Source organism: Micromys minutus, assembly GCF_963924665.1.
Source record: "Micromys minutus genome assembly, chromosome: 19".
Classification (NCBI taxonomy): Eukaryota; Metazoa; Chordata; class Mammalia; order Rodentia; family Muridae; genus Micromys; species Micromys minutus.
Genome location: NC_137954.1, coordinates 22,066,415 through 22,093,549, shown reverse-complemented (window position 1 = coordinate 22,093,549; position 27,135 = coordinate 22,066,415). Strand labels below are relative to the sequence as shown.

Below are 27,135 nucleotides of genomic sequence, written 5' to 3'. Positions count from 1 at the left end.
CATCCACCCACCCAGCACTATCTTTATTTGTAACAAGACTATGTGAAAGCTGGAATCCTACCAACCTTCCCAGGTTTGAGGACACAATAGTTTAAATACTCAGAAGGGGAGTGGCTAGAATTAGATGTGTAAGCACAATGAGGCAATATAGGGCTAAGCAGATGATGGTTCCAATTAAGAGTTTTATGTTCACCTTCAGCCAAGCTAGATAACTCAAGGAAGACAGCACATTTAATAATTTATGAGCCAAAAATCTGCAATTGCTATTTATTGCTACTAAAAATAAATTAAGAAATGCTGTGGCCACCAGTATGTATCTGTGCCTGTGAGTTGGTAAATTAACAAGTTCCTTTGAGTCTCAGATTACAGCTCAGTAGTAGAATGCTTGCTTAGCCTGGGTTCAGATCCCTAGGACAGCAACAGAACATCATCCACAAAGCCCCTGTGGATAGATTAAGACTCAGGTGAAAGCCAAATGTTGACAGAGATTGGAACAGGAAGTTCCATTTCTAGGGCATCTCATTCACAAGGCAGGCAGTTAGCATGAACAAGATGGTTTGTGTCCTCAAAGAGGCAGGGACTGTCGCTATAGCAGCAAGCAATCCAAGAAACCAAGGCTGAGGGATCTCTGTCCTATGAAGCCACAGACATTCACTGAATTATGTAAGACCATTTAGTTTCAATGAGCCATTCCTAGAGTTGAAAGATCAGCCAGCATAGAAACAACTTATAAGATGACTGTTTATTGTAAAATTTTCTGTGCTGGGTGTGGTAACTTTTAATTCCAGCACTCAGAGGCAGGAGGATCTCTGTAAATTCCAGACCAGCAAGAGCTACAGAGAAACCTTGACTAAGAAACAAAATAATCACAAGGACAAAACCTTTTTAAAATTTATTTAGAGGAGTGGAGAGAAGGCAAAACTAACCTAAGGCTAAGTGACCAAAGGTTACAGCTGACCTCAGGCACCCTGTGTGAACAGTCAGGAATAACGCAGGGTCACAGATCCAGTTACACAGTGCCTGGCACACAGTTCACACCCGCTCACTATGGGTGGGAAGCTCTAGAACACTGGGTCCGTTTGCAGGTTTGTAGCAAACAGGTTACTCCGCAGTGAACGGAGTTTTAAGCAGTTCTGGACAAAGGAAGAGCAGCATCAGCATTATCCAGATCCTGCTAAGGAGCCGGTTCCCAGAGGGTAATTGGCTGCTGTCAAGGAGGCAAACAGCCAAGCTTCTGAGAGGCACGAAGAAAGGAGCCTGGGGCGAGCGGTCATTATAAGGCAGCTTGGCTTCTCTTGGTTACCTGCACCTAGGTGTCTCACAGGGACTTTTCGTGAAAGCTGGCTCCAGGAGGGATGGATGCTTTCAGGTTGTGCAGGAACAAGCCCCTGCACATGGTGTTGTACGTAGGCTAGAAAGCCATACCTTTCAAATAAGCAAGACCCACTACCTAAAATCATAGACCCAAATGCTAAGATACAAATGACTCTCTTTAAAAAGAGGTACTTTCGAGATCCCACACATGATTATCTACCACTGGAAAACAATGTCAGCTCAGGTCAGTGGTGGAAGAGCCGGAGATCTGTATGAGCCAAGATGATCCCCAGTTCGTCACACGCCTCGATCACAATCTTGTCAGCAGTAGATCCGGATGGAGCAACTATGTAGGCCACGCCACTCTGCGGAGGAAAACCCCAAAACCAGTATTGACTCTCAAGGTACAATAACGTGAGCACCTAGAGGAACCCGAAAATTGCCCTCTAAAATGCAGAGGCAGGAAAGAGGACTCAATGGCTTAGAGCACTGGCTGCTTTTCCAAAGAATCTAAACTTGGCTCTCAGCACCCATAACACAGCACTCACAACCATCTGTAATCCCAGTTCTGGGGCCTCTGGCGCCCTCTTCTGGCCTCCCTGAGCACCAGGCTGGTGCACATACCTACCAACATACATACGTGCATGCAAGTAAAGCATAAAAATATATCTTTAAAAAAGCATAAGTTAATGATGAAATATTCAGGCTCAGCAAGGGAACCTGGATTCTGCCTACATCACACAGGAAAGTAAAATAATCCATCTGTGTCAAGTTGACACAGCTTTACTATGCAACCCTAAGAAGTTAAACACAGGAAGTGTAGTTTCTCTTTCTGGCTCTAGGAATTCAAACTGAGGCCAGACATCGACTGTTCCAAGTGCTCTATGCACACCCTCTCCCAGCCTCTACGGGGAAACCTGAAATCATTTGTACAACTCTGAGTCCGCAGCACACACCAACTCTCGCTTACCCTTTTAGCTCGGTCTACATTATCCCTGAAAGGGAAGAAGGCATCGGAGCTGACAGACACGCCACTCAGCTGGCCGACCCATTCCTTCTTCTCTGCCTCAGTGAGTAACTCGGGAACCTCTTCAAACAGCGCCTTCCATTTCACCAGGTCTTCACCCTAGGGAGCCAGGGGTGCAAAGTGAGCCCACCATCACCTCCAGCTCAATTCAATGAACGTATAATCCCAGCAACCACCAGGGCACCTTCCTGTGGCTGCTCACTAACCAGACACATTCAGGTTCCTAAATTTTTGGTGTTCTTCAAAAAATGCTTTCATTAAGGGAAGGTCATTCTTAGATTGCCAAAGAGGTTCTACTGTACTTTTGTTTATCTCAAACCTAACATGTTCCTGAATCTGGAAGTTAAGCCTGTAACTTTATATATCTCCACCAAACCATTTAAGATAATTCTTCATGTCCAGTCTAGGAACTGGATAATAGCTGACGTTTGTGTAGATGAACTACATGGATAACTGTCTCAGTTATTAAATCAGCTGTAGGCAAATCAAAACAACCCATGATATTTACTATTTGGATGTTTGTCACCAAACTGAATACTGAAATGTAACCCCTAGTACAAGGGTAATAAGTTAGCAAGGTCTTCTGCAGGGCGTGGTGGAGCATGCCGGCAATCCTACACTCACGGGTCAGCCTACACTACAGCCATCATCTTACATCAAACCAAACCCAATAACAGCAACCAAAAAAAGTACCAAAACCACATGGAGCTGCTAACGGCTTGCCCAAAGTATGGGAGGAGAAAAAAGCCCCTGGTGACCAGCTATTAGATCATGTACCACTAAAGTCTAACGCACTGCCAGGTAGTAAGCCTCCAGTGAGGCGAGGAGATACTGGGAGACGGAGAAACAGTCCTTGCAATAACATTATAGCCCGCAGGGGAGTGCCGGCCAACAGAATTAATCCAAGTTCATTGCCCCGGAATTAGAGGTTTGTGGTTTTAGAAAGGGTGCAGCAGTGAAGCTGACAGGGAGTTAGGAAGATTACTTTAAAGAGACTATTTTTATAAATAAGATTACCAGAACAGAGTCCACCGGGAACTCAATCCGTCCGTACCTCACCAATGGTGTCGGTCACATACTGATCAATGGCATTGGAGATTTCTGCTCTCTTCACCCCGGCTTTAAACTTCATGGAAAGCACTCGTGGATGGTGTCGAAGCCACCAAGAGTTTGCCTTATCACCTGCAAGGCGTGTACAGTGTATCCGAGACTGCTGTCCTGCTCCAATGCCAATAACCTAAGGAACACGGTCAGTAGTAATCAGTAACACTTCTCCCAGCAACATTTCCTTTTCAAAGGATGACAGTACCGAAGCTTCCACTCCGAGTGACTTTGCTAGCTCTTTGGAGATCCTGCTCAAGGACCAGAGACCACAGTCTTTAAGGATTTAGTGACTAGAACTGACAATCTTAATAGCTGGCAACCAGCAAAATCCTGAAAGGCTCTTCTGAATCACACACTGGAATCTCTTTGGAGCCAACAGTAACTTGTGGGTGTACGTGCAAACCAGTCTCACTAACCCCACACAAGGCAGCTCCCTTGAAGCAAAAATCAGTGTAACCAAGTGCGGCCCTTGGGCCTGGGCTGATCTTGAAGTCTTCGGGGTGCTGAGTCAATACTGACACACCAGGAAGAGAAACTTGGCAAATCTCCCTTTCCTGGCACCAAGGCAGATGGGCTTTTGCCTACTGCTTTGTCCCAATAGTTTGGTTACCTGCCCGTCCTTGGCGTAGCACACCGAGTTAGACTGAGTATACTTGACAGCGATGGTGGCGACAATGAGGTCTCTGAGAGCAGACTCCGGCAGCTGAAACAAACAGGATGGCTAAGTCTCACCAGGCTCTGGAAATCTCTTTGATTCTAAGCTATAGACACAGGGTAGCAGACCTGTACTACAGTTAGGTCCCTCACTGACAGCCACACTGAGACTGAAGCATGTGAGCACATCTGTGACTGATGCAGTGTGACCTGCAGAGTCCCGTGTGCCACCCTCACACTGATGACAACATTCAGCACCATGATGTGAAACACTGCCTTTATTTGAAAATGACAAATATTATTTTTGGTTGGAATTTCTTTAAATGAGGATATAAAATTCAGGATCAGAACTAATTAATTTCCATATATGTTGTGTGCTGCTGTACATATAACCAGTGTGCTGTTCCGGAAAAGTTTGCTGAGAACATTTTAAGAAGCTATTTAAGAATATTTTTCATCTGATGGAAGTGGTGCATGCTTTTAATTCTAGCACTTGGCAGGCAGAGGCAGGTGGATCTCTGTGAGTTCAAGGCCACCCTGGTCTACACAAAAAAAGTCTTGAAAAAAAAACAAATTTTGCAAACTCTAAGCCAACATTCAGCATTAAGTCTGTAAGAGCCCCAAAATGTCACCTTTGGTACAAACTAGAAACAAGAACAGTGAAGCAGTGTGCACTCTAAGCAGGGGAAGGGGTGTCAGCTACAGACAATTACACTGGCTACAAAAAGAACACAAGATGCCTACGGAGTGAAGTTCTGTTGCTTGTGAAAAAATGGATGTGATTGAGGATAAACATATTAGGTAAATAATTAAACCACTCTCAGAAACACCAATATTCTATTGTTTGTGCTTCCCGAATACAGACATATAAAATGAATCTACAGTGCAGTATGAAAGAAGAAAAATCTGTCTATAGGGAAAAAAGAAGAGAGTGGGGAGGACTAAAAAGGGAGGGGGAGAAAGACAGAATATATGGTTAAGTACAATACACACTGTATGAAAATGGCCTTATGTTATACAGTATCATAAGTCCATGCAATGAAAATTTGAAAATAAACAAAAAGTCAAGCTTAATTCAAATTAAGTTTCTACTCTGCAGAAGTGAAATGGAATAAAAGAACTCAACAACGGCATATGAACCTACACTTCTTAAATCTCAAAACTCAAAGCTTAGCCTTAAAATATTTTGTGGGGGAGATGGAGGGAGAATTGTGGGAAGGGTGACTGGGAGGGTGGCAGTGAGAATAAATAAAAAGGTTTATATATATATATGGAATTTAGTATTCCAATATGGTATATTAATAATATTAATATACTCTTCATATTTGTTTGAGACCACAAGTACAAAGCTGACTTGTAGAAAGCTAGTCGCCCGTTAGTCCACTCAAATACACCGCTGGCACCCTGAGTTGGATCAAAGATTATGAGAAGTGCCTGTGGGGTAGATGGAAGGAAACAGGGGAAGACTTCAGATCTCTTCTGTCTTCCACCTGAGCTACAATGGCGAATTGTAAGCAGACCGGTGTCCCTCCAGAAGCCCGCAGCAAAGATCCAGAGGGAAAACAATGAGCTCAACAATCTAAACATTTCCCAAGCAGCATTCAAGGGAGTAAGAGGCCAGCGGCTTTCAAAGCCTTACATGATGCTGGGGCAGTGCAAGGTCAGCGGACATCGGAACACAGACAGTCCCTCTCAAACGCCAAAGCCCTGGTTCAGATCAGCTCAGTCCCCTTCACAAGAAGGTATAAGCATCTTGTTTCCCCTGCCTGCCAGGAGCATAATCAATTCTCTGGGGCGAAAAAAACACCACACAGACTCTCAAAATATCTGCACACCCAGTGCCCAGCACTGAATAAAAAGTCCAGGCACATTAGCAGGTAAACCAGGAAACCATCCTTCAAAACTGAAGGCTCAATACCTCAGGGACTAAGGCCTAAGTCAGACCCTGTGTTCAGTCCCAACACACATGCACATACGAAAACACACACATGTGCACACATACCCACATATGCACACCTCTAAATCATTCCCCCCATCTTGTAACTTTAGACAGATTTAACTCTTCTCTGTCCCAATTCTGTCATTTGTACAGCAGAGGATGGTCCTCTCCCATAATGCACTGTGACTGAATGTGAATACTGTGTGTAATAATCTTCCCCAGATCATCAGTATCCCAGGAACATACCTCTTCTGCAGGGTGACAAAGGACACGAACTAAACATCAAGGTGCACAGATCACACTCCGGTTGAAGCAAGGCAACATTTATCAGTGCAGAAAAACATGTAACCTAATTCATGCAGTTGCAGACACAATCTTACTTAGGTATGACTGAAGATACTTATTTCTAGTGAAGTGCATATACACATAAGCTTCTAATGTGTCCGACATAGCTGACAACTCAAAGATGAGCCAGCTGCTTGCCTATCTATCAATTATAAATATGGACAGACCTTAATGATAAGCTTACATGTACTGAAGACAGACATGTCATTAACTTTTAGTTCAGATACTTTCAGACTTACATCTTTGTTCTTGGTGACAATATTGCTAAATAGCGACTTGTCAACGACACCATTATTTCTCTTCTGGCTTAAACGAAGACCAAAGAGTGTTCGAACTTCATTTTCATCTGGTTTGTAGGACTGGTCCATCTGAGACACAAATTTAAAAAATTAAGTATATCTACAGTCTCAAATTTTCCACACACAAAAAACTCGTTTTTGCTGGGTAAGAAGGTGCATGCGTGTAACCCCAGTACCTGGAAGCAGAGACAGGAGGATTACAGGTTAGAGACCAAGTTTAGTCACAGTTGAGCTACACAGCCACACTGTCTCAGAGAACAGGCCCAAACACTAGCACAGGAACGACTTCACTCTCTAGTCACATCATTTCCTCACATGAGCATGTGTGATGACACCACTCAGAATGGACACTGTACAATGTGTCCCCAACCCCTGACCATCACAGTACTGGCATGTTCATCCTAAATTACCACCCCTCCAGCCTTTTCTACAGTTGGCAGATAGAACAGACTCACTACGCAGGCCGAGGCACAACATTCACAATCTATTTTCCCTTTCTTCCTCAAAAATCTAAGAAATCTGGCCAATATTTGAACTACAAGTTAAAACTGGGTTTGGGTGTAGCAGCTCACACCTGACACTCCAGCTCATCTGGGAGGCTGATGTTGGAGAACTGGACGGCCAAGACCTGTGTTGGCTACAAAGTGAGTTAGCTCAAGGCCAGCCGAGGCATCTCAGGGGTAGAGTCTGTCTAACATTCATACGGACCCCAGGTTCAAGTCTCAGCACATTCTTGGTGACAATATAACTGCACCAACCTGAAGAACACAGTAGTTTCCATTTTTCTTCTTAGAAAGTATTTTCAAGGCTTCTTCTTCATATCCGGGGGCAACAATACCATCTGACACCTGCAAATAATTAAATTAAATTTTTATTTTTATAAATTATTTTATTTTATAAATCTGACCGGTCCTATTTCCTGTGGTTAATCTTAGTTCTAAGTAAGAACAAACGGAGGACTCACTCTAACAAACGAGCCTCTTACACTATTCTGCTCATGCAGTGGGGTTGAGGCCGGCAGGAAGGAGCACACTCCAGCCTGGCTCAAGAGAACACGAAACAAAGGAATGAGATCCCAGAGAGCTCTCATCTTGCAACTAGAGACACATGTCTCAGTGACATGCCTATGAGTGGCATGGCAGCCCAGCATGGTTGGGATGGCTTAAGACCACAGAAAAGCATCACTAAAGTAACCCGACAGCACCCTGCCACAGACCCTCCTGGACCAGTATCTCTTTCCTCTGGGAGCCAGCTCTTCCCCCCTGCCTCCCAGCACTAATGTGGAGATGTGATCTTGCTAACTGATGAGTGTTAGTTCATCAAGTGCTTCCTTCACACTTGCTCCATCCATCATTCGGACCCCATCTCGTTCATGTTCCTTTAACAACGGGAACTTGGGCATTAAGCACACCCAGCAGAGGATTTAAAGAATTAATAAACATCAAGACAAACACCCAACTGAAACTAAATCTCAAAATTAACAAAAAGTCAAGGATTTGTGTTGTATACATGTCTCAGTGTCCTACACGGCAAACAGCTGGAACAAACATTACCACTGCAGGCTATGGTGTCAATGAAGCCTAGGGACAAGTCATTCGGCTACATATGGATCAAGATACCGGAACCTCTACTCACCTCTCTGGAGATAATTTTTGCAGTTGGAACATCACAAATGTCAGATAATGCAACAAAGTCACCAAATGAAGACATCCTATCAGCTCCTGTAAATAAAAGTTAAAGGGATTCGCCATAAAGCAACCTTGCATAGAAAAACTCACCCGATCAAATCGAGTATTTCCTCTCAGATCCTTTCAGGTTTACAGACATGATAGCATGTGATATGTGCTTCCCCAAACTGTTACTATAACGTGGGTGGGCATACTGCACCAGTGATGTGGGAAACAAAACATACTTTCCTTAAAGTTAACCTTGTTACAGTTAGCACCATCAGTCAAACTATTGGTAAGAATGTATTACTTTTACCTTCTAAATTAGCACTTAGCTCTAGGTCAGCATCAGCTACTGAAAATAAGCAAGCCATGTGGCCTCTATCCAGTCTGCATTTATAGATGCAGGAGGCAGGAAGGACTAAGAAGGCTACAGTTGCTGCCTAGGGCTATAACTAATGAACTGTAGCAGTTTTATCAGAACCCTTCATGAACTAGTGTGTGCTGGTCATTATACAAAACTCTTGTATTTCTGAGCATACAAAATGCACATCAAATCAAACTTAGTAGTTGGAATAACTGTGCACTTTTCCTCACAATAAAAATGTATTTGAGTACCTAATCCAAAATAAAATGTTATCAATCTCATTTGTTTCTACATTTGACATAAAAATACTAACATACATTTTTGTGAATAGACTCATCTCAAGTATTAATTTCTAACAGTGAAAGACAAATTTAAATCCTATAAGCCACAGGTAGTACTATTTTACTCTATTAAGTATAAAACATCGCTTTTTCCTCAGAACAACAAAAATCTCTTATCTGACCTCTTGCTCTTGCATACGCAGTGGCCAGGGGAGTGAGTGTCGGATAGAGGTCATAGACCATGCAGACTCTGGCCTCGTCCTCACTCAGGGGAACCCCAACAGCAGCACCTGGCAAAGAAAATGAGAAAGTAGGGCCAGCCTATGTTAGGCAGGAAAAGCAGTGGCCAAGCACCCCAGCCTCCCAAGGTAAAGCGCTGACTGGGCACCCCTTACCACCATGCACACGCCAACTGTTTAAACCTGAAACTTCAAATTGCTACTTCCCAATATTCACACAGAAAATATTTTGTTAAAGGGCTGGATGTGTACCTCAGTGGTAAAACATGTTCTAAGACTGAGTTCAATCCCCAGCACCACAAGAAACAAAGAAAGCAAAATGACTTTTAAAAAATCTCTATCTTTAAAGGCATAGCCTATATTTTTCAAACAAACAAAAACTACTCACTGAGATTAATTCAACACCAAAACCGCAATTTGGGGGCAGTGGCATCTTCCCTTTGCCGTGGAAGCAGAGCCCCACAGACGGTTCACGCTGTGGCGCAAGCAGCCAGGCACCGCATGGCCGACTCTGCCTGGCGCCACATCCCATTTATTTCTACTCACTCACTGCACTTTGGAGCCCGATAAATACCAACAATGTGCGAGATGCAGGTAGCTCCTGTGACACGGATTATGGAATTGTGGGTGGACTTAAGGACCTGAGAGTATACGCCGTAGAACATTACATGCACAATCTGCATGTTTACTGAGTCACAGTTCCACAGGGAACAGCGGTTCCCTGGTTCTATGAGATATCTCACTTCACTGTCATTCCAAAACTTTCAGAATGACAAGAGCCAATAGTGCAACTGCTCTCTGCCAGGGACAGAACTATGTCACAGAATTATGTGTATATGGATTATGATACAGAATTATGTGTATATGGATTATGTTACCACGGTTTCTATGACTCTACTGGTACTATCAACAGACATCCCAAAAGTGGCCGATGATGTCCCAGACTGTCTGACTGGCATTGAAACTCCTAAGCCTCCAGCATTCTAGGGCATTCTGGAAGCTTTCCTCACCTGCTGGGCTGACATGTTTGAAAGAAGCTGCGGCTGGAATGTCAACTGCTCCCCTCAGTTCTGTCACCAGCTGCCAAGCATTCAAAGCATCACACAAGTTTATGAATCCTGGGGCTCCGTTGAGAACTACACAGGAGAACACACATACACATTAACAAGCAGGTTCAGAAAGGCCACGTATAAGTACACTCCCTTGAAAGGAACATATCTAGGCTATACAACCTGCCTGTGATTTTAGCCAGAAGTCACTAAAGTTATCAAAGGCTGGGGGGTGGTGTACACCTTTAGTTCCAGCACTTGGGAAGACAGAAACAGATGGTTAGCTAGGAGTTCAAGGTCTACCGATCGAGTTCTAGGATAGTTAGGGTTATATAATAAGATCTTCGAGAACCATTCCCCCACCTTCACCCCCCCCAAAAGAAAATCTAATCAAAAGGTAAATAGGTATCTGCAAACGTATTAGCAACCCAACTTCAAGGTGCAGAGCACTTGAGTCATCGTCAAAGAAGCACACCCCCCCACCCCAGCCCTGCAGGGTAAATACAACAGCTAGAGACTCAGCAGCAACGACAAAACCAGGTATCAGCTACATTCATGTGAAAAGATGAAATATTTATGAAAATACAGTGACAGGGTATATCATAAATCATAAACCTTTCAACTAACACAGACAAACCCTAACCACTGTGACAAAAACAGTGGTGTTTTCAACTTTTAGACTGGATGCAACAGAAGCTGCAGGCTGGGCATGGTGGTGCTGGCATTTAATTCCAGCATTCAAGAGGCATAGGCATATGAGTCTCTCCAAGTTCAAAGTCAGTCTGGACTCCATAGCGTTCCATTTCCATAAAGGAAAACCCGTTACCAAAGGACAGACAGACAGACTGCAAGTGCAGCAGAGCAGAATGGGATGGGAGAGGAGATCCTGCCTCAAAACAAGTACCCCCAGCAGAAAGCAAACCACAGCATATCCATGGAACTTAAATGCTCAGAAGAAAGGAAGTCGGTGGGACGCACTAAGCTGAGACACCTTATGAGGCACAGAGCAAGCAAAGCAGACCAGAGAGCATTAGCTCAGCTCCCTTCTGCTGCTCCCACCTGTGGGAAGTGGGCAGAGGAACAGTCATGTCTAAACACCCCCCAGAGTAACAGTTCTCCTCACAGGTACTAGTAACTGATCAGACGTAACAGAAAGAGAATGCCCTGTCTATTAGATGAAACAAATGGGCACTGTCTCACCTACAGTCGGAAGAAAGCAAAAAACAACAAACAAGACAAAAATCAAATATATACACAATTCCATCTTTATTCTTTGATTCAGCTTTGTTCCAGACAAACAGGCATGTACACTCTAATTACCAAACATTCAAACCACACAAAAAGGCAAAATACTGTTTTCTGTTGTAAAAGTAAGTGTACGTTCAGGAGAAATCCTGAATGTATCTCTTTAAGAAGCTGCTGTTTCCATTCCTGGGACCTCCTCCCTTTCACAAGGATGAAGCACCCATAAGGGGCACAACACACATAAGCAACAATGAAGACTCACACTGTCTTTCAGCGTTGAGGGTAGAACACAGAGCTTCCCAGAGTACAGGCCCAGCCCTGAAAATTCTTATAAAAATGCAAAATGCAGACTCGAAATTCAGTAGCAGTCTTTGCATCAGGGGCTGTCACCCCAGTAAAGCTGGGTGAGGTGACAAAGGAGGACCAGAGCTACTGAGACCTAAAAAAGGTAGTCAGGACCATAAAGAGCAGCAGGAATGGAGACTGCAAGGTAAGTACCTGAGGAGCAAGGAGGACCAGGGAAGAGAGTCCTAAGTGGGAGGCACTGCCTGACGCACACTGTTATGACTACACTGTTGTGTAGAACAGAAAGCCTAAGGAAGGGGGCAGAAGTTGCTTAGTGTAGTCAGAGAGACTCTGGGGTGACTGAGATTTATTATGTACTGTCAGGTACAGGATGTGCCTGAGGCAGAGCAGGGACAGAACCACAGATCCCTGGATGGGAGGAGAAAGAGGAGAGACTGTAATCTTCAAAGTCCTACCCTGCTCTCCCCAGCCCCCTGGGCTGAGACAGGAAGAAAAGAAGCCAACAGGGAAACGGCTGCTTCCCAACAGCAACCCATGGACCAGGGCGGCTTGCCCTGAGTGTGAATGAAGCTGTCCTGGCTGTCACCATGCACAGGCGCTCCTATCATTCTAGGGCTGCACACCCAGAGCTCTCCTCTGCCCTTCCCCTGACTCCTCTCAGGAGAACAAAACAGGGCAAAACACTGAAAATACCTCTAATGTGCTACAAGATGCCATGCATCAATTCCCTTTGAGGTAGAACACTATTTTGGACACAGGACTTTAAAAGGAGGTGAAACAGCTGACCCTACAGCAAATGTAGTTAAGCCCAGGAAGTCCCTGAAATAGACCAGATTTACTAGGTTACTACAGAAGCTATAAAGACTGCTAAGACATTGTCAGACTAGTTGAGCTACCTGGAAAGGACACTTTTAAAACCCGTGGGGCAGCCTAAAGGGTTGCCCCAGTTTTGTGAGCCATCTATGCATCATTTCTGCTCCTATAAATAAGCTCTCACCAATATTCCTGTAAAAAATTGCAATTAACCCCACTGGATCACCAGGTTTGACTTTGGTGGCATCTATACTCTGGTCTGTCACTGGTCCCTTCTCTGGAGTGAATAGACATGTTCCCACTTCCCCAGGAACAGTGTCACACAACATAAGCACAATTTTAATTCTCAGTTCAAACAATACCCATCATTGTCATTTCTTTTTCTTTTAAATTAAAGGAAGACCTGTGTGGGGAAGAGGCGTGAATATGGATAACTCTGACCCAGGACTGGACTCGTCATCTAGCACAGCAGGTACCTCTGCGGCTGAACCTTTACTCTGGCCTGTCAAAGTTAGTTAACTTCACACTTCTACGGTGGCCCACAGCAACTGGCCTTTTAGGCCCAACAACGAAAACACTTGTTGTAACATCTGCTAAACAGATAGTGGCTCTCAACCCCCCAAAACACAGAGTTTCCTCTGCTGCTTTCTTCACTGCCCCAACTAATAATTATAGAAGCACCACAGGCTTGGTCTGCTCCTCAAGTCTTCCAAAACACTGTCGTCTCAAAGGTGGCTTGGCCTACGACCTGGGGCCGGCGGTTTGCCAGGCAGTGCGGCAGCTGCGCCTCTGACATTGCCTGCACCTCAGTTCTGGACGGTTGTGAGGCCTGCGAGTAATTTACCGTGACATTCTGAATGGGAGTTAACTTCAGATAGGACACAACGAAAGCCAGGTGTGTACACAACAGGTACCTCTCATACTTTACCTGTGATGGGGAGCTTGGGCTTCAGTGTGTACAGCTGGGCAGGAGTCTGATGGGGGTTCATCCCATACCTCAGGGGCATCTGAGAAATTCCTTTACTGTACTGTTTCCTGAAGTAATCTGAAATGGCTTCATCATATTGAGCGGTATGGGTGAATGCCTAGAAAAGGTTGTGTTTTGTGAGGTACTAGGAATGCTTCCCAAGAACACCTTAGCCACCCCCTCAACACATCCCAATTAACACCGAATTGCATAATTCACCTTTCTGCCTTTGAGTCTGACAGAAACTTCCTAATATTTGGTTTCTCTGTGTTTAATGAAAGGACGAAAGGCCCCGCAGAGTGTGGGAGGCCGCCATATTTAGCAGAACTGAACAGAACTTGAACTGACATTTAGACTACGTGGATACCAATTTACAGTGACAGAGGTGCACCCACCTTCAAGGCCAAGTGGCGCCTGGTCTCCAGGGAGGTGTCCTGACTCTCAGAGCCCTGCATCTCTGCAGCCACCGCTGCATAGTCCTCTGGCTCACAGACGACTGTCACTCGAGCATGGTTTTTGGCTGCAGCTCTCAGTAAGGTCACGCCACCTTTGAAGGACAAAACATTATTTTTCTTTGGCATTTTGCTATCAGCTGAAGAATTCTCTTTCAAATAAACTAACTACGAATAACATTTTTACCTTAATTTTTGCCTTAAAAAAATAAGGGGAAAATAGCTCATATGAACCACCCTCCATTCACAAAAGTAGCTTATAAAATATTTCATGAGCTTTGAGTGGTAATACATAATCAAATCTGTGAACCTTAGAGACTGAGGCAGGAGGATTACCACAAGTGGAGTTCAAGGCCAACCCAGGCAATGTAGCAAACCCAAAGACATGAACAAGAGCTGGAGAGATGGCTCAGTGGTTAAGAGCACTGACTGCCCTTCCAGAGGTCCTGAGTTCAATGCCCAGCAACCACATGGTGGCTCACAACCATCTGTAATGAGATCTGATGCCCTCTTCTGGTGTGTCTGAGGACAGCTGCAGTGTACTTATATTAAAAATAAAAACGAAATCAGGAGAATGTAACCACCCCTCTGTTTTGAAATGTTTCTTTTGCCTTACCAATATCAATTTGCTCGACAGCTGCCTCAACAGTGACATCTGGGGAAGCCACAGTCTTCACGAAGGGGTACAGGTTACAGACAACAACTCTGACAAAGAAAAGTAGCTGTCATTCAAACACGAAGGCTTCATCATTTACAACTATTTAGGAAAAGTTATCACAGATGTGATTAGAACCCGAGAAGAACTAGAAACACAGGTGTAAGCCCTGACAACTCCAAATTCTTTTCTTAAAGATTGTTTTCATGTGTATGAGGAGCTGCCTGCACGTGTGTGTGTGTGTGTGTGTGTGTGTGTGTGTGTGTGTGTGTGTGTGTGTGTGTGTGTGTGTGTGTGTACAAGCACGGAGTGCCCATGGAAGCCAGAGAGGATATACCAAAGTCATAAATAAACTGCAGTGAGTTGCTGGAATCTGCCTAGGTCCTCTACTAGAAGAACAGCAAGTCTCCTAACTGCTGAGCCACTTAGAATCAGCACATGCTCTAAATATGGTACCCACAGACCATCCTTCCCAGACCCTACAAGGCTGATGCTTGCTACTCTGAGCTGTTACTCCCAGACCACGCTTCAAACATGAGGGTCGGTTAGCTTGAGCTCATTATCATTATTAAATCATTCAAATTTCAAAGTTTGCTTTTTGGCTGAGAATGGTAGTAAACCCAGCATTCAGAGAACTTGGGAGTTTGAGGTTAACCTGGGCTACATAGTTAAACTCACCCCCACTTCAAAAATATATTTTAAGAAATCAAAATCACAAGAGTACAGAAAAATCTCATTTTAGACTGTGATGTTTACCTAGGGTATATACTTTTCCACTATTTCCCCAGGTGGTTGTATAAATAATGGAAACACTTAGCATTCTAAAGGTACAAACTTGTCTTGTTTTCAGAGAGGTCATAAATATTCACCCGCGGACCACAGTGTAAGCCAGTACCACAGAAAAGGTGACGGATTAGGGCCATTATCCTGATTCCAACATTGGACAAACACATCACAAGAAACGACCAGGCTGCTGCTTCTAATATAAAATGACACAAAAGCTAACTTGTAAGTCTAGCCCAGAAAATAGAAAATGGCATACCACAGCCAAGCAGGACATCATCCCAGCAAGGTAGGTTAACTTAGTACCTAAAAATTAGGGACTGGCAAGATGGCTCAGGAAATTAGGGTGCTTGCGGCAAGATTGACACCCAGAATCCACATGGAAGGAGAGAACCAACTCCTGTAGGCGTCCTCCCATGGCCACCACATCATATTTGAGCCATAAATAAAGATCTTAAAAAAAATAATTGTAATATTAACAGAAAACAAAAGCTACAGGATTACGTGATGCACAAAGTGTGAAAATTTCCCCATTTATCTATAATTTTAAAAGAGATCAATAAATTCAGAATGTAGAGCATCTCAACATAAAATACAATAAAATCTAACATCATGTTTATTGATACCTTAAAACCAACATTTTCCTAAGATTCAGAAATAAGAATGTTCACTACTCACCCTTTCTAGTCAATATTTTGCTGTGTTTCAGCCAAAGAAATATATAAAGAGAACTAAAGGGAAGGCATCAAGGTTGGACACACGTGAACTGGTGTTCAAATAGAGGAAGTCCAAAGCTGTTAAGAAACCCTATCAGCTTTAATGAATGAGCCCCGCAAGACTGCAGGATGTGTGATCAATACACAAAAATCGATTGTAATAATACACATTAGCAAACAACAATCAGGACAGGAAATTAAGAAAACAATGCAGAAATGAAAATATTAAGGCCAATCAAATATTGAAACAAAATTACAAAAGTGTCAAACTGACACACTGAAACACAAAACAATGTTGAGAGGAACTAAAGAAAATTAATGTTTTTCAAAAAGGGAAAAGAATCTCACACCCATGAGTTGGAAGACTTCTGAGGTGACAATTATTCCCTGGGTATACACAGACCCTTTAGAAGTCCAATGCCTTTCCTAAGTGTTGCGATCCCCAACACCAAGTGTCCCTGAATGGCTTTGCATAATAAAAATGGAACGGGAGGACCCAGGGCCCTCTACTTCAACTTGTACTCCAAATCTACTTCAGTGGTGTGCAGTGGTATAGACCTAGGATGCTGGACCACACTGAAAGAACAAGCAGCTCTGACAGATGATGCTGGGACAAGGGGACAAGGGGACAGCCCCATTCCCAGACCTCTGTCTCACACAACATAAACCTTAAATCAGTCAACAGAGCTGGGTGTAAAAATGGCAGAGCCTGGTAACCCCAGCATTTGGGAGGTTAAGGTAGAAAGGTGGGGGTTCAGCCACACACTCAGAGTCTGTCAAAATACAAACAAGCAAGTCTAATTACAAACAACAAAATCACTGGCAAAAAAATAACCTTCTTCACCACCATGATGAGGTGCTTTAGGGCATGACATCCAAAGCTCAAGCTATCAAAACTTGGGATGGTCAAATGACCACCGAGAAGGAAACAACTACACAACGTAAGAGTCAGGAGGAATCAGTAACCAACTGCTGGGTACAGGGGCTTCTGGGGGGAGGTACAGACGGGAGACACTGTTCTAACAGTGAATGTTGTGATGCTTCCACGTCTTTTGAATGTAAGCATCAAACTGCAGCTTCTTAATAGGATGGACTGTATAACACATAAGCCACACCTCAATAAAGCTGCTCTGTATGTTTAAAGGACATAATATCTTTGTTGGTTGTAATGCAGCGAAATTTAATCTCAACTTTTGAAAAACAAGAAATCGGGCCAAGGGTCTAATTGGGAGGGAGGAAGTTTGCTCTAAATAAACAATTAGCAAAGCCAAGGTTGTTATAACGTTACGTTTGTTATGTTACACAGTTTGGAAATACAAGTCTGGCAAAATTAAAATGCTCATACATAACAAATATTACATAGAATACAGTGTTTCCATAGAGAGGGTGGGAGAAGACATCAGGTTTAGCATCACTCATCTTTGGTGTTTAACTCATTCAAACATTTTACCTTATAAGGTTGAAATCAAGCCTGGCCATGTCAGCAGCATCTTCTGGAATATTGCGTGCCAGGATTCCTAATGTTACAAGGGGACAGGACATGCTAAGGTCAGAGATGCAGGCTCATACTGGAGTCCCACCACTCACAAGGGACGTCTCTTAATATCCTTTTCCCTGAGAAATGGTCTCACTATAAAGTGCTGGCTGGCTTCCAACTCAAGAGATCTACCTGCCTGTGTCTGGAGCATTGGGATGAAAGGCACACACCACCGCATGAAAGACAGGTCCTTACTATATTGACCAGGATGGTCTTACACACATTCCAGAGCTCAACCGACCCTCCAGTCTGGTCTCAGCCTTCCAAGTATTAAGGTTACACATCTGTGCAAAAGTGCCAAGCACCCAATATTCTTAAAGGACATTACACACTCTGAAGCAAATAAACAAAATGAAGACATTTACCAACAGACACAGTATTGCAGGCCTATACTTCAGGCACAGGTAAGGCAGGATATAGCAGGTTTACCAGCAAGCCTGAATTATACACTAAGACCTTATTTCATTAAAATTAAACAAGCTGGGCGTGGCCATGCATACCTTTAATCCTAGCACTCAGGAGGCAGAGGCAAGCAGATCTTTGTGATTCGGGACCAGCCTGGTCTACAGTTCCAGGACAAGCAGGCTACATGGACAAACCTTACCCCCATAAGCAAAGCAAACAAACTCACCCTTTTCCTCAATACCTAATCCTCACTGGGCCCATACCTCTGATCCCAGCATTAAGAGGCCAAGAGTTCCAGACAGCAGATTCTAGGCTAGTCTGGCCTCAGAGTGAGACTCTCAAAAAACAAAACAAAACAAAACAAAAAAACCCAAAATGAGCTAATTCCCTTTTCTTATGCAAAACAAAACCCCAAACCCCAAAAACTGTAAAAGGATTTTTTTTTTTGGTACATAATCTGCCAGTCTTCCAATCTACATTTTCATAACTGATAGCTAATGTCTTGACTGATAATCCTTAGCTTTTCAGTCTTTTCCCTTTCCTTTCCTATTTTCCTTTTCAATTATGTGTATGATTGTTTGGCTCGTCTATCAGCATGTGTATCACCCATGCCTAGTGCCCAAGGAGGTCAAAAGAATTTGACCCCCTGCAAGTGGAGTCTCAGAGGGTTTTGGACAGGAATGTAGGTGCAAGGAACTGAACCTGGGTCCTCTGCAGAGCAGCTGGTGCTCTCCACTGCTAAGGCCCAGCCAGCTCTCCAGCACTAACTTTCTTCCTGGTCTTTCTTTACAAGTTTTCTTGCAAGTTGCAATGCAGAAATACACTTCCTACGGCTATTACTGCTTAGAGGGTTTGCAATGCCAGAAGAAATGAATTGTTTCCTTTGAGAAACCGTTACAGTGTAACGCTGGATTCCAAGTGTGAGCTACTTCGGAAGCTTACAACCAGACTGTACATAGAAACTTAGTAGGTCAAGATCAAAAGCAATGGAGAAAAACAATCTGAACCTGTTCTGTAGAGAGGAGGTAGATTTTAAAGGGATCCATAGGAGAAATATACTTTTTAAAACACTGTTTTGGGGCTTATGATTTATTTCTTCTTCCTGTATCCTTTGAAACTATGAACTAAAATATCTGTTACAAAGTGAAAGTTTACAATTTTCAACCACTTACCAGCATGGACAGCAGGATGCAAGGTCTTCACTCGCCCCCCTAACATTTCTGGGAACCCTGTTAGCTCAGACACATCTCTGGAAACAGAGTAAGGAAACAGTTACTGAATTATCCCTTCCCAGGACTCAAAGCATCTCTCACCAAGTCTACAAGAGAAAAAATTTCAAGTCCAACTTAAGCAAAACTTAAAAATTTTTCACGATGCTGGATTTCCTAAATTTTATTCCTATATTACAAAATGCTATATTTTCTAAACGATATGTTTTGAAAAATCAATTAAGTTAAAGCACCGGCTTTATGATGTCCAGACACTTAATAACCGTTAATTAAGAAACAAGTTCAAGGGCAGTGGTGGCACGTGCCTTTAATCCCATCATTCAGGAGGCAGAGGCAGGTGGATCTCTGAGAGTTCAAGGCCAGCCTGGTCTATGAAGTTCCAGGACAGCCAGGACTACAAAGGGAAGCCCTGCCCTGAAAAACCAAGAGCAAGTAAACAAAACAAATAAATAAATCCTACAGAGAATCATTTACAGAGAATTTAGCAGCAACAACAAAAACATTTAAAAATATCTTTGGACTAGAAATTTGTCTTCCATGCACAAGGACCTACATAAACAAAACACTTTAACAGGATATGTTCCTAATTTTTAAGAGATATGCACAATCCATCACTCACTCAAGGAGGCTGAAGCAGGAGGACCACAAGTTCAAGGCCAGCCTGGGCAACCTACAGAGAGACTCTGGCTCTCTAAGTTTTAAAAGTTTCTGAAGCAAAAAATAAAAAATGAGGTAGGGGTATGGACTAGCTGTGGACTGGAGACTGGTCAGTTTTCTGTACCACCAAAAGAATAGATTAAAAAGCCGTTAACAGAGGCAAGCAAACATTGGTCAGTGGCATGGAAATATGAATGACCAAATGATAAACATTTAAATGAGGTGATACACAATTCAAGGACTCCTCATACTTCCTCTGATATGCCACAGCAACAATGGCCCACAGAACTCAACTCTACCTCACAGGAGACACTTGTCTGCTGTCCCTGATGCTCCTGACCCCTAAGAGTCCCCAAGAGACTCCAATGAAAACATCTATTCAATAATAAAGGCATTCTTGCTGTTTGAAGATGTCAAATGTACAGGGGTTATGCATTGCTCCCACAAAGAGTTATGAAGAGGCGAATACTTTACCTCTACAGGGATTATCCACAGGCCAAGAATTATTATGGCAACAAAGACAGGTCTTTCATTAGTGTGTGAACTTACTATCCAGGGGTGTTTTTCCTTCTCTGCCTCCCAGTCCTCCAGGATCATCTCCTGAGATCTCTTGTCAATCCCTTCCCCTCTAGCCACACAAGGAGCATGCGAGTGAGCCACTGACTTGTACTATCTGATGGGTGCTACAGGAAGAGGCAGATAGAAGTCTTCAAAAATGTTACAGTCTAACTGAGCAACTAGTTAAAGCCAGGCCACGGAACCTGAACATTCATGTTTATTCTGCATGACAAATGGCCCACCTAAGTTCATTTGTTTGAAAACAGTGGCTGGATGCTAAGTTTCTGAAACTCAAGGATCCCTGGTTCTAGCCCCACATCTACCTCTGAGTTTTCTTTTCCACAGCATTACTGGGAAGGTGTTTTTTGTCAGTGCACAGATTACATGGCTTCCTGATGAATATGGTCACAACGTTTTTCGCCCTGGACTTACCTTTTTAACACTATCTACGACCTTACCTGACTGCCAGGCCAGCATCCCTGATCGCTTTTGCCGTGCCTCCGGAAGCTACCAGACTCAAACCAAGAGACGCGAGGTTTCTGGCAAATTCCACGAGGCCAGTTTTGTCAGACACACTGAACAGGGCTGAAATAGAAGACATGTCTCATTACTCGCGGCCTCTGGCACCGCGTTCTTCCGGGTCTGGGGTTGGGAGGGGGAGAACTCATGCGATAGCAGGCCCAGGGCCCAGCACTGAGGGTACCCGGCCTGCAGGCCCGGCCGGGGCCTCCCCAGCCCGGCCAGCGGCTAGTTGCATGGGGGACTGCAGGCAGGACCCCTGGGATACACCGCGAGGGGCTCACCAAGCTGCGAGGAAGCCATGGCTGCAGCGCTGGGTCGCGGAGTCAGGAGATTGATAGACCACGTGCGTAGGTAAGACCCCGCGGTTCAGGAAGCGGTGGGCGGGGCGTGCTAGTCCCACGTGACCAGAGGTCCCGCCCCCTCCTCCAGTGAGCTGCAGCCTAGGGCGGAAGGCGTCGCTGGGCGGGGCTGCTGCTAACTCGGGACGCGGGGATCTGTGGCCCCGGGCTTTCTGGTTTAGAACCTGAGATCTGGGCGTGGCGACCCGCCCTCGCGGGTGTCTGGGCTGCTGCGGAGGTCCCTGGAGGTGTGGTGGCGGAGGCTGGAGTACCGACCCGGGAAACTAACCAGAGGAATAAACAGATCCCAGTCGGATGATGTCAGAAAGAATTGGTGCAGCCTTCTACCATGCTTTCCTCTTTACAGGTCTGGGAAACAAGCGCGAATCCTACGCATGAAGTCCTTGCCTCCACAGTCCACAGATGAGAGCCCCAAAGAAGTAAAATTGACCATCGTTTGAAGTTTTTCATACCACATTATAAAATGGCCTGGAATTTACATCAATACCATCATCTTGCAAATCTGTAAAATGCTCTTTTCTTTCAAGACCAGGTGGCAGGAGTGATGATAAGGAAAGGTCGCAAGACTTCATTTACTGAAACAGGAATAGCAAAATTGAGCAATCCGCGTCTATTTAATAGAAGTGACATCTTTGGCACAACATAAACACATCTCGCTTTATACACAGCCCTATTTTTAACATTAATGTTTTAATATTAATTTTTAATTTTTTGTAATGTTATTGAATACAATTCCACAAAAGAATTTACAATTCTATAAAAGAGCCTAAAATTTTACAATTCTATAAAAAGCTCTTTTATCCAATCTAGTCTCCCAATCTGTGCAAAGTCCATTTTCCTGTTACTTGGATGGTAGCTTGCTTCTCATCTTTCCTTCTCTAATAGTTGAGTCGCTTTTTACTCCTTCAAATATCTATTGATCAAATGTCTATCTCATTTTTCTGACCTCCGAATGTGTTAACTCCTTGCTCTGAACACCTCTCACGTTTCTAAGGAAGATATATTAGGAACATCATAGTGTCTTCAGAATGTGTTTACAACTTTAAATGTTACAGAGGTGAGCAAGGTTCATGGTCAATAGCAAAGGGAACTTCCCTGGCCAATCACACTAGATTTCTTTAGGAATTAAAAGCAGAGAAAGCAGTAAACAATAAAAGGAAATAAACAATGCTTAGTCCTTAGACATTTTCCACATTGAAAAAATATGTATAGGCAAATATTTATTGAGCCCTTCCTTCCTGACATAAAGAAAGAAAGCTATGACCTCATCACCTGCCCAGAAGCTCAAAATGGGAAGAAAGTGCAGACACATACCCTGGGGCAGTAAGAAAATACGAAATAAAAACCGAAAACAAGGTGTTAAACTGAATTAACCAGGGCCTCTGGTAACAGGGCAAGACACCTTCCTTTTATTAGAAGCTATTTACAATGATTGGTCTTGATTTATTCCGTTCTATCACGTTTTTAGAATACAGACTTGGTGCTTGTTTCATAGATTAGTAGCAGTAAGGGAAAAAAAGTTGTTTTTAGTTGTTTGATCACCCTGGACACAGTCACTTCCTTAGGGTGATCTCCCTTGCCTTTCTTGTGACACTGGCAAAGTAACTGCTCTGTTGTCCTCAGCAGCCTGTAAGATGCAAATCGAGTAATCTACCGAAAGAACAAATTGTGAAGTGACTGGTAGACAATAACACAAGAATGCCTCCCCCGTTCATTCTCTTGACCACGGTTGACCTCTTAGATATGTTTCTGAGCTTCTTCTCCCCACGTCCTTGAAGACGCCAATGGAAAGCAAGCCAGAATCTTAGAAGTGAGAGGTCCAGTGTCTACAAAGAGCTAACAATCTCCAGTGCTGCTATTCCAGACAGACAGACAAGGAAAATAGGTCTACCCTATAGTTTAGATATTTTCATATCTTTTTATTTCATACCCCACCCAATGGAAGCCTGAGTCACATTAACACATCTGAAAAGTATTTCTTCAATCTTGAATATATTACGGTTTGGTTTTGCTTTATGCTGTTTGATTTTTTTTTTTTTTTTTTTTTTTTTTTTTTTTTTTTTTTTTGTAGCATTTCACTACTTCCCATCCCATTCCAAATATAAGCTTTTCTCACTAAGGTCTAATAAAGCCCATTCACGTTGGGGTGACTCCCACTAAGGGTTTATGTACCCCAATGGGAACATCTGTCATAAGAAGCAGTTCCCAGGAGGTTAAATTATTGTATTAATATACCAAGTATTTTTCACAAAATCACTTTTGGTAGAGAAAATTGATGGAGGAGTTTAGCCTACAAAGACATGTTAAGAAATGGAAGCCTTTTTTCCCTTGAAGTCTTGGAACTGTTTGGAAACAGGAACTTGGCAACGGCATGAAAGTCAGTTAATATGGTTAGAAGCAGAGAAACAAGTTTGGAAGGTTCTGAAACTAGCCCACTGTAAACCAGAAGATGTGATCCTACAATTGTCATAAATACGGAGAGATAGAATGTTACATTTATAGAGTTATTTTACAGCATTTATAAAAATGGCCATTTACTTGGACTCTTACCTCTGACCTAACTTTCTTGTCACCTCTTGGAATATCCCTGTAACAGACCTCTAGCCACCATGAACCCTAAGACTAGGAAGAGAACATCCGTAACCTCCGTCCTCTGCTGCAGCCAGCCTGTACAAAGCCCACAAAATGCTCTCCTTGGCTGCATACATGATTTTCTTTGTTTCTTTGCTTTAGAGCAGCAGGTTATTCAAGATATCTGGAATCCAGGTTTCCAAGTTGCCATCACTCATGTTTGGCTTAGAATAAACAAATGTCTTACTCTTTTAATTCGGCATCGTTATTTTATCATGCCTACGTTTAAGCAAAGGTTTGAAACCATGGCAAAGAAGGGATCTGTGTGAGGGATGGGGAAGAGACTAAGTGGTAGAGTGCTTCTTAGCATATGCAAAGCACTGGGCTCAATCCTCAACACTACAGAATGAATGAATGAATGAAGAAAGAAGAAAATGGTCTATAGAAAAACAAAATAAGAGATAAAGAACAGGAAAACATAGTCTATGGTATATGAGAAATCTGTCATGCCTACCTTGGTTATATGACTATATGATGGGGTAGATAACTTCTGACTGATCAAGAAGGCAGTCCAAATGCAGAAAATGTGGTCAACAGGTTTTTAATGTTTTAGGAGTACATGTGGATATAATCAGTAGAATTTATACCACAAACACAGTGAGTCATGGAGTAAAGATATTAAAGCAAATGCTTCTCTTATAAATGTCTATTAAGAATGCTGTACATGTGTGTATATACAGTGTTAGGTATTATACCACATTATTATATACCTACCTAAATAAGAAAACACAGTCTGGATATGTGTATACTCTATGCAAGGTCAGTGTGAGTAGCTGTACAAATCATTTGCATTCCTAGACATTGATTTTGAAGTACAGATAACTGATAATGTTTGAAACCATATGGGAGGCGTCTTAGGGTTTCTATTGCTGCGGCAGAACACTATGACCAAAAATCAGGTTGGGGGGGGGAGTTATTGTGCTTAAACATCTACATTGTAGTTCATCACTGAACTACAGGGCAGGACCCCAAATAGGATAGGAACCTGGAAACAAAAACTTATACAGAGACCATGAAGGGGTGCTACTTACTGGCATGCTCCACACGGCTTACCCAGCCTGCTTTCTTATAGAACACAGAGTGGTACCACTCACAAGAGCTATCGACTCCCATCAACCAATAATCAAGAAAATGCTCTACAGGTTGGTTTGCAGCCTGATTAATTTTATAGGGGTAGGAACATTTTCTCAATTGAGGTTCCCTCTTCTCAGATGACTATAGTTTGTGTCAGTTTATATAGATATAAATCTAGCCAGCACAGAGGCTATTGAAATCACGAATGCAAATTAGCAACAGCAATGGAAGAGAGAGGCTAAAGGTAAACAAATTTGTAAAGTTAATGACATTGAGGGCCTAGAAATTGATAAGCCTAGAAGAAGAAAAGCGTGCTTCATTGAGTTTAGCAAATAGACTGAGCAAGAAGGCAGTCCAAATGCAGAAAATGTGGTCAACAGGTATTTAATGTTCTAGGAGTACATGTGGATATAATCAGTAGAATTTATACCACAAACACAGTGAGTCATGGAGTAAAGATATTAAAGCAAATGCTTCTCTTATAAATGTCTATTAAGAATGCTGTACATGTGCGTATATACAGTGTTAGGTATTATACCACATACTTATAATCCCAATACTTGGAGGGAGAGAAGGAAGCCTAAGGCCAGCCTAGACAACAGTGTGAGACATTAAACAAACAAACAAATAAGTAAGCAAGCAAAGCAAAAACAAGCACCAAACAAAAACAAATTACACAAAAATAATTTCTCTTGAGAGTCCTTTATGGTTTTCATGAGAAATGCGTCCATAGTCTGACATTTTAACACTTGGTCTTCGGTTGGTGGCACTGTTTGGAGAAACATAGGAGGCACGGCCTTGTTGGAGTAAGGAAGAAACTGACGATAGGCTTTGAGAGTAAAGACCAGCACCATTCTTAGCTCATTCTCTCTGTTTTGTGCTTACAGTTTTAGATGTAAGCTCTTAGCCTCCTGTTCCTACCATCATGGACTCTTATCCCCGTAGAACCATAAACCTAAATGAAGTGGAAATTTCTGGTTTCTTTGGGAACTCAGTTGTGTCATATGATGTTCTTCTGGAAGCTGTCTTATGAGAGGATGTTTTGCTGAAGCAGACACTTGAGAGGCCTTGCGATGTTTGCAAAGAATATAAATGGAACCCCACATACAGTGAAAGGATGCTCTTGCATTGCTGGCCATGTGATGCTTCGCTAGCCTTTCTGGGTCTTCACTGGTTTTCACTTTACCAAAGAACTCCTTGTGGTATTCTGGCTGATTCTTGCTGCTTTTACTGACTCATGCTGATTCAGCTGAGCCTTGTAGTTTCTGCTGGATTGAGCCACTGCTGCTGAGTTTGATGCTTGTTATTAGACTGGACGGACAACAAATAGTGGGACTGTCCCAAAGAACTACTTTTAAACAGGTCCACAAGCCCCTTTTCCTATAAATTTTCTTCTTCCCCTACCTCTGGTTAGTGGGTTAAAAGGGGGTATGTGTGTGTGTGTGGGGGGGAGTTGAAGCATTCTAGAACACTAAATAACGTAGCTTTAGAAAAATCTAAACCTATATCCAAATAAACTTTTTTTCCTCTAAGTTGCCTTGGTTATATTATGTTATCACAGCAATAGAAAGGTAATTAATAGAAGGAGCTATTCTGTGGTGAGAGGCAACCATAAAGGGGGAACTCTTGTCCTCAAAGAGTTTTGACCTAATAACAACCTAATGCAAGACAGTCAGGTGCAGTAGTGGCACAGAAGTTTTGGGAGTAACCCACCACTCTCTGATTGGACTCAATGCCTACTCCTGGAACTAACAGAGAGTATAGCAGTATGCCTGGGGCCTGCACAAGTTTAAGCCAGAAGTGAGTGATCCCAGTGCTCAGAGGGGAAGTAGACTCAAGCCCCCAGGTCTAACCAAGAAGCTCACAGAGGAAAAGTTAGTTTTCTCCAACTGAGTCTCACTGGATATATGAGGGTGATATATTTAAGGAAGGCCTCAAGCC

General features: G+C 43.1%; 1 protein-coding gene across 1 annotated transcript; it reads right to left on the bottom strand.

Annotated features, from left to right (window-relative positions):
• Positions 1 to 878: 878 nt before the first annotated feature.
• ATIC (5-aminoimidazole-4-carboxamide ribonucleotide formyltransferase/IMP cyclohydrolase) lies at positions 879 to 21,519 on the bottom strand. The gene is made up of 16 exons (XM_080932873.1): positions 21,412 to 21,519; positions 21,067 to 21,193; positions 19,337 to 19,413; positions 17,673 to 17,739; positions 14,685 to 14,773; positions 14,012 to 14,163; positions 13,578 to 13,734; positions 10,247 to 10,372; positions 9,180 to 9,287; positions 8,318 to 8,403; positions 7,441 to 7,530; positions 6,623 to 6,751; positions 4,056 to 4,148; positions 3,396 to 3,578; positions 2,285 to 2,440; positions 879 to 1,679 (listed from the first exon to the last, which is right to left on the bottom strand). Exons 1-16 carry the CDS (start codon positions 21,428 to 21,430, stop codon positions 1,560 to 1,562), a joined length of 1,779 nt encoding a protein of 592 aa, XP_080788999.1. The 5' UTR covers positions 21,431 to 21,519; the 3' UTR covers positions 879 to 1,559.
• Between the last annotated feature and the right edge of the window lie 5,616 nt (positions 21,520 to 27,135).

What these genes read in the sequence shown, in the direction of transcription:
- ATIC (XM_080932873.1), bottom strand. An exon ending in CTTGATTTCAACCTTATAAG is followed by an intron (nt 14,774 to 17,672) that starts GTAAAATGTTTG and finishes TTTCTTTGTCAG; the next exon opens with AGTTGTTGTCTGTAACCTGT. An exon ending in TTGTCACCAAGAACAAAGAT is followed by an intron (nt 4,149 to 6,622) that starts GTAAGTCTGAAA and finishes TGTTTGTTTCAG; the next exon opens with CTGCCGGAGTCTGCTCTCAG.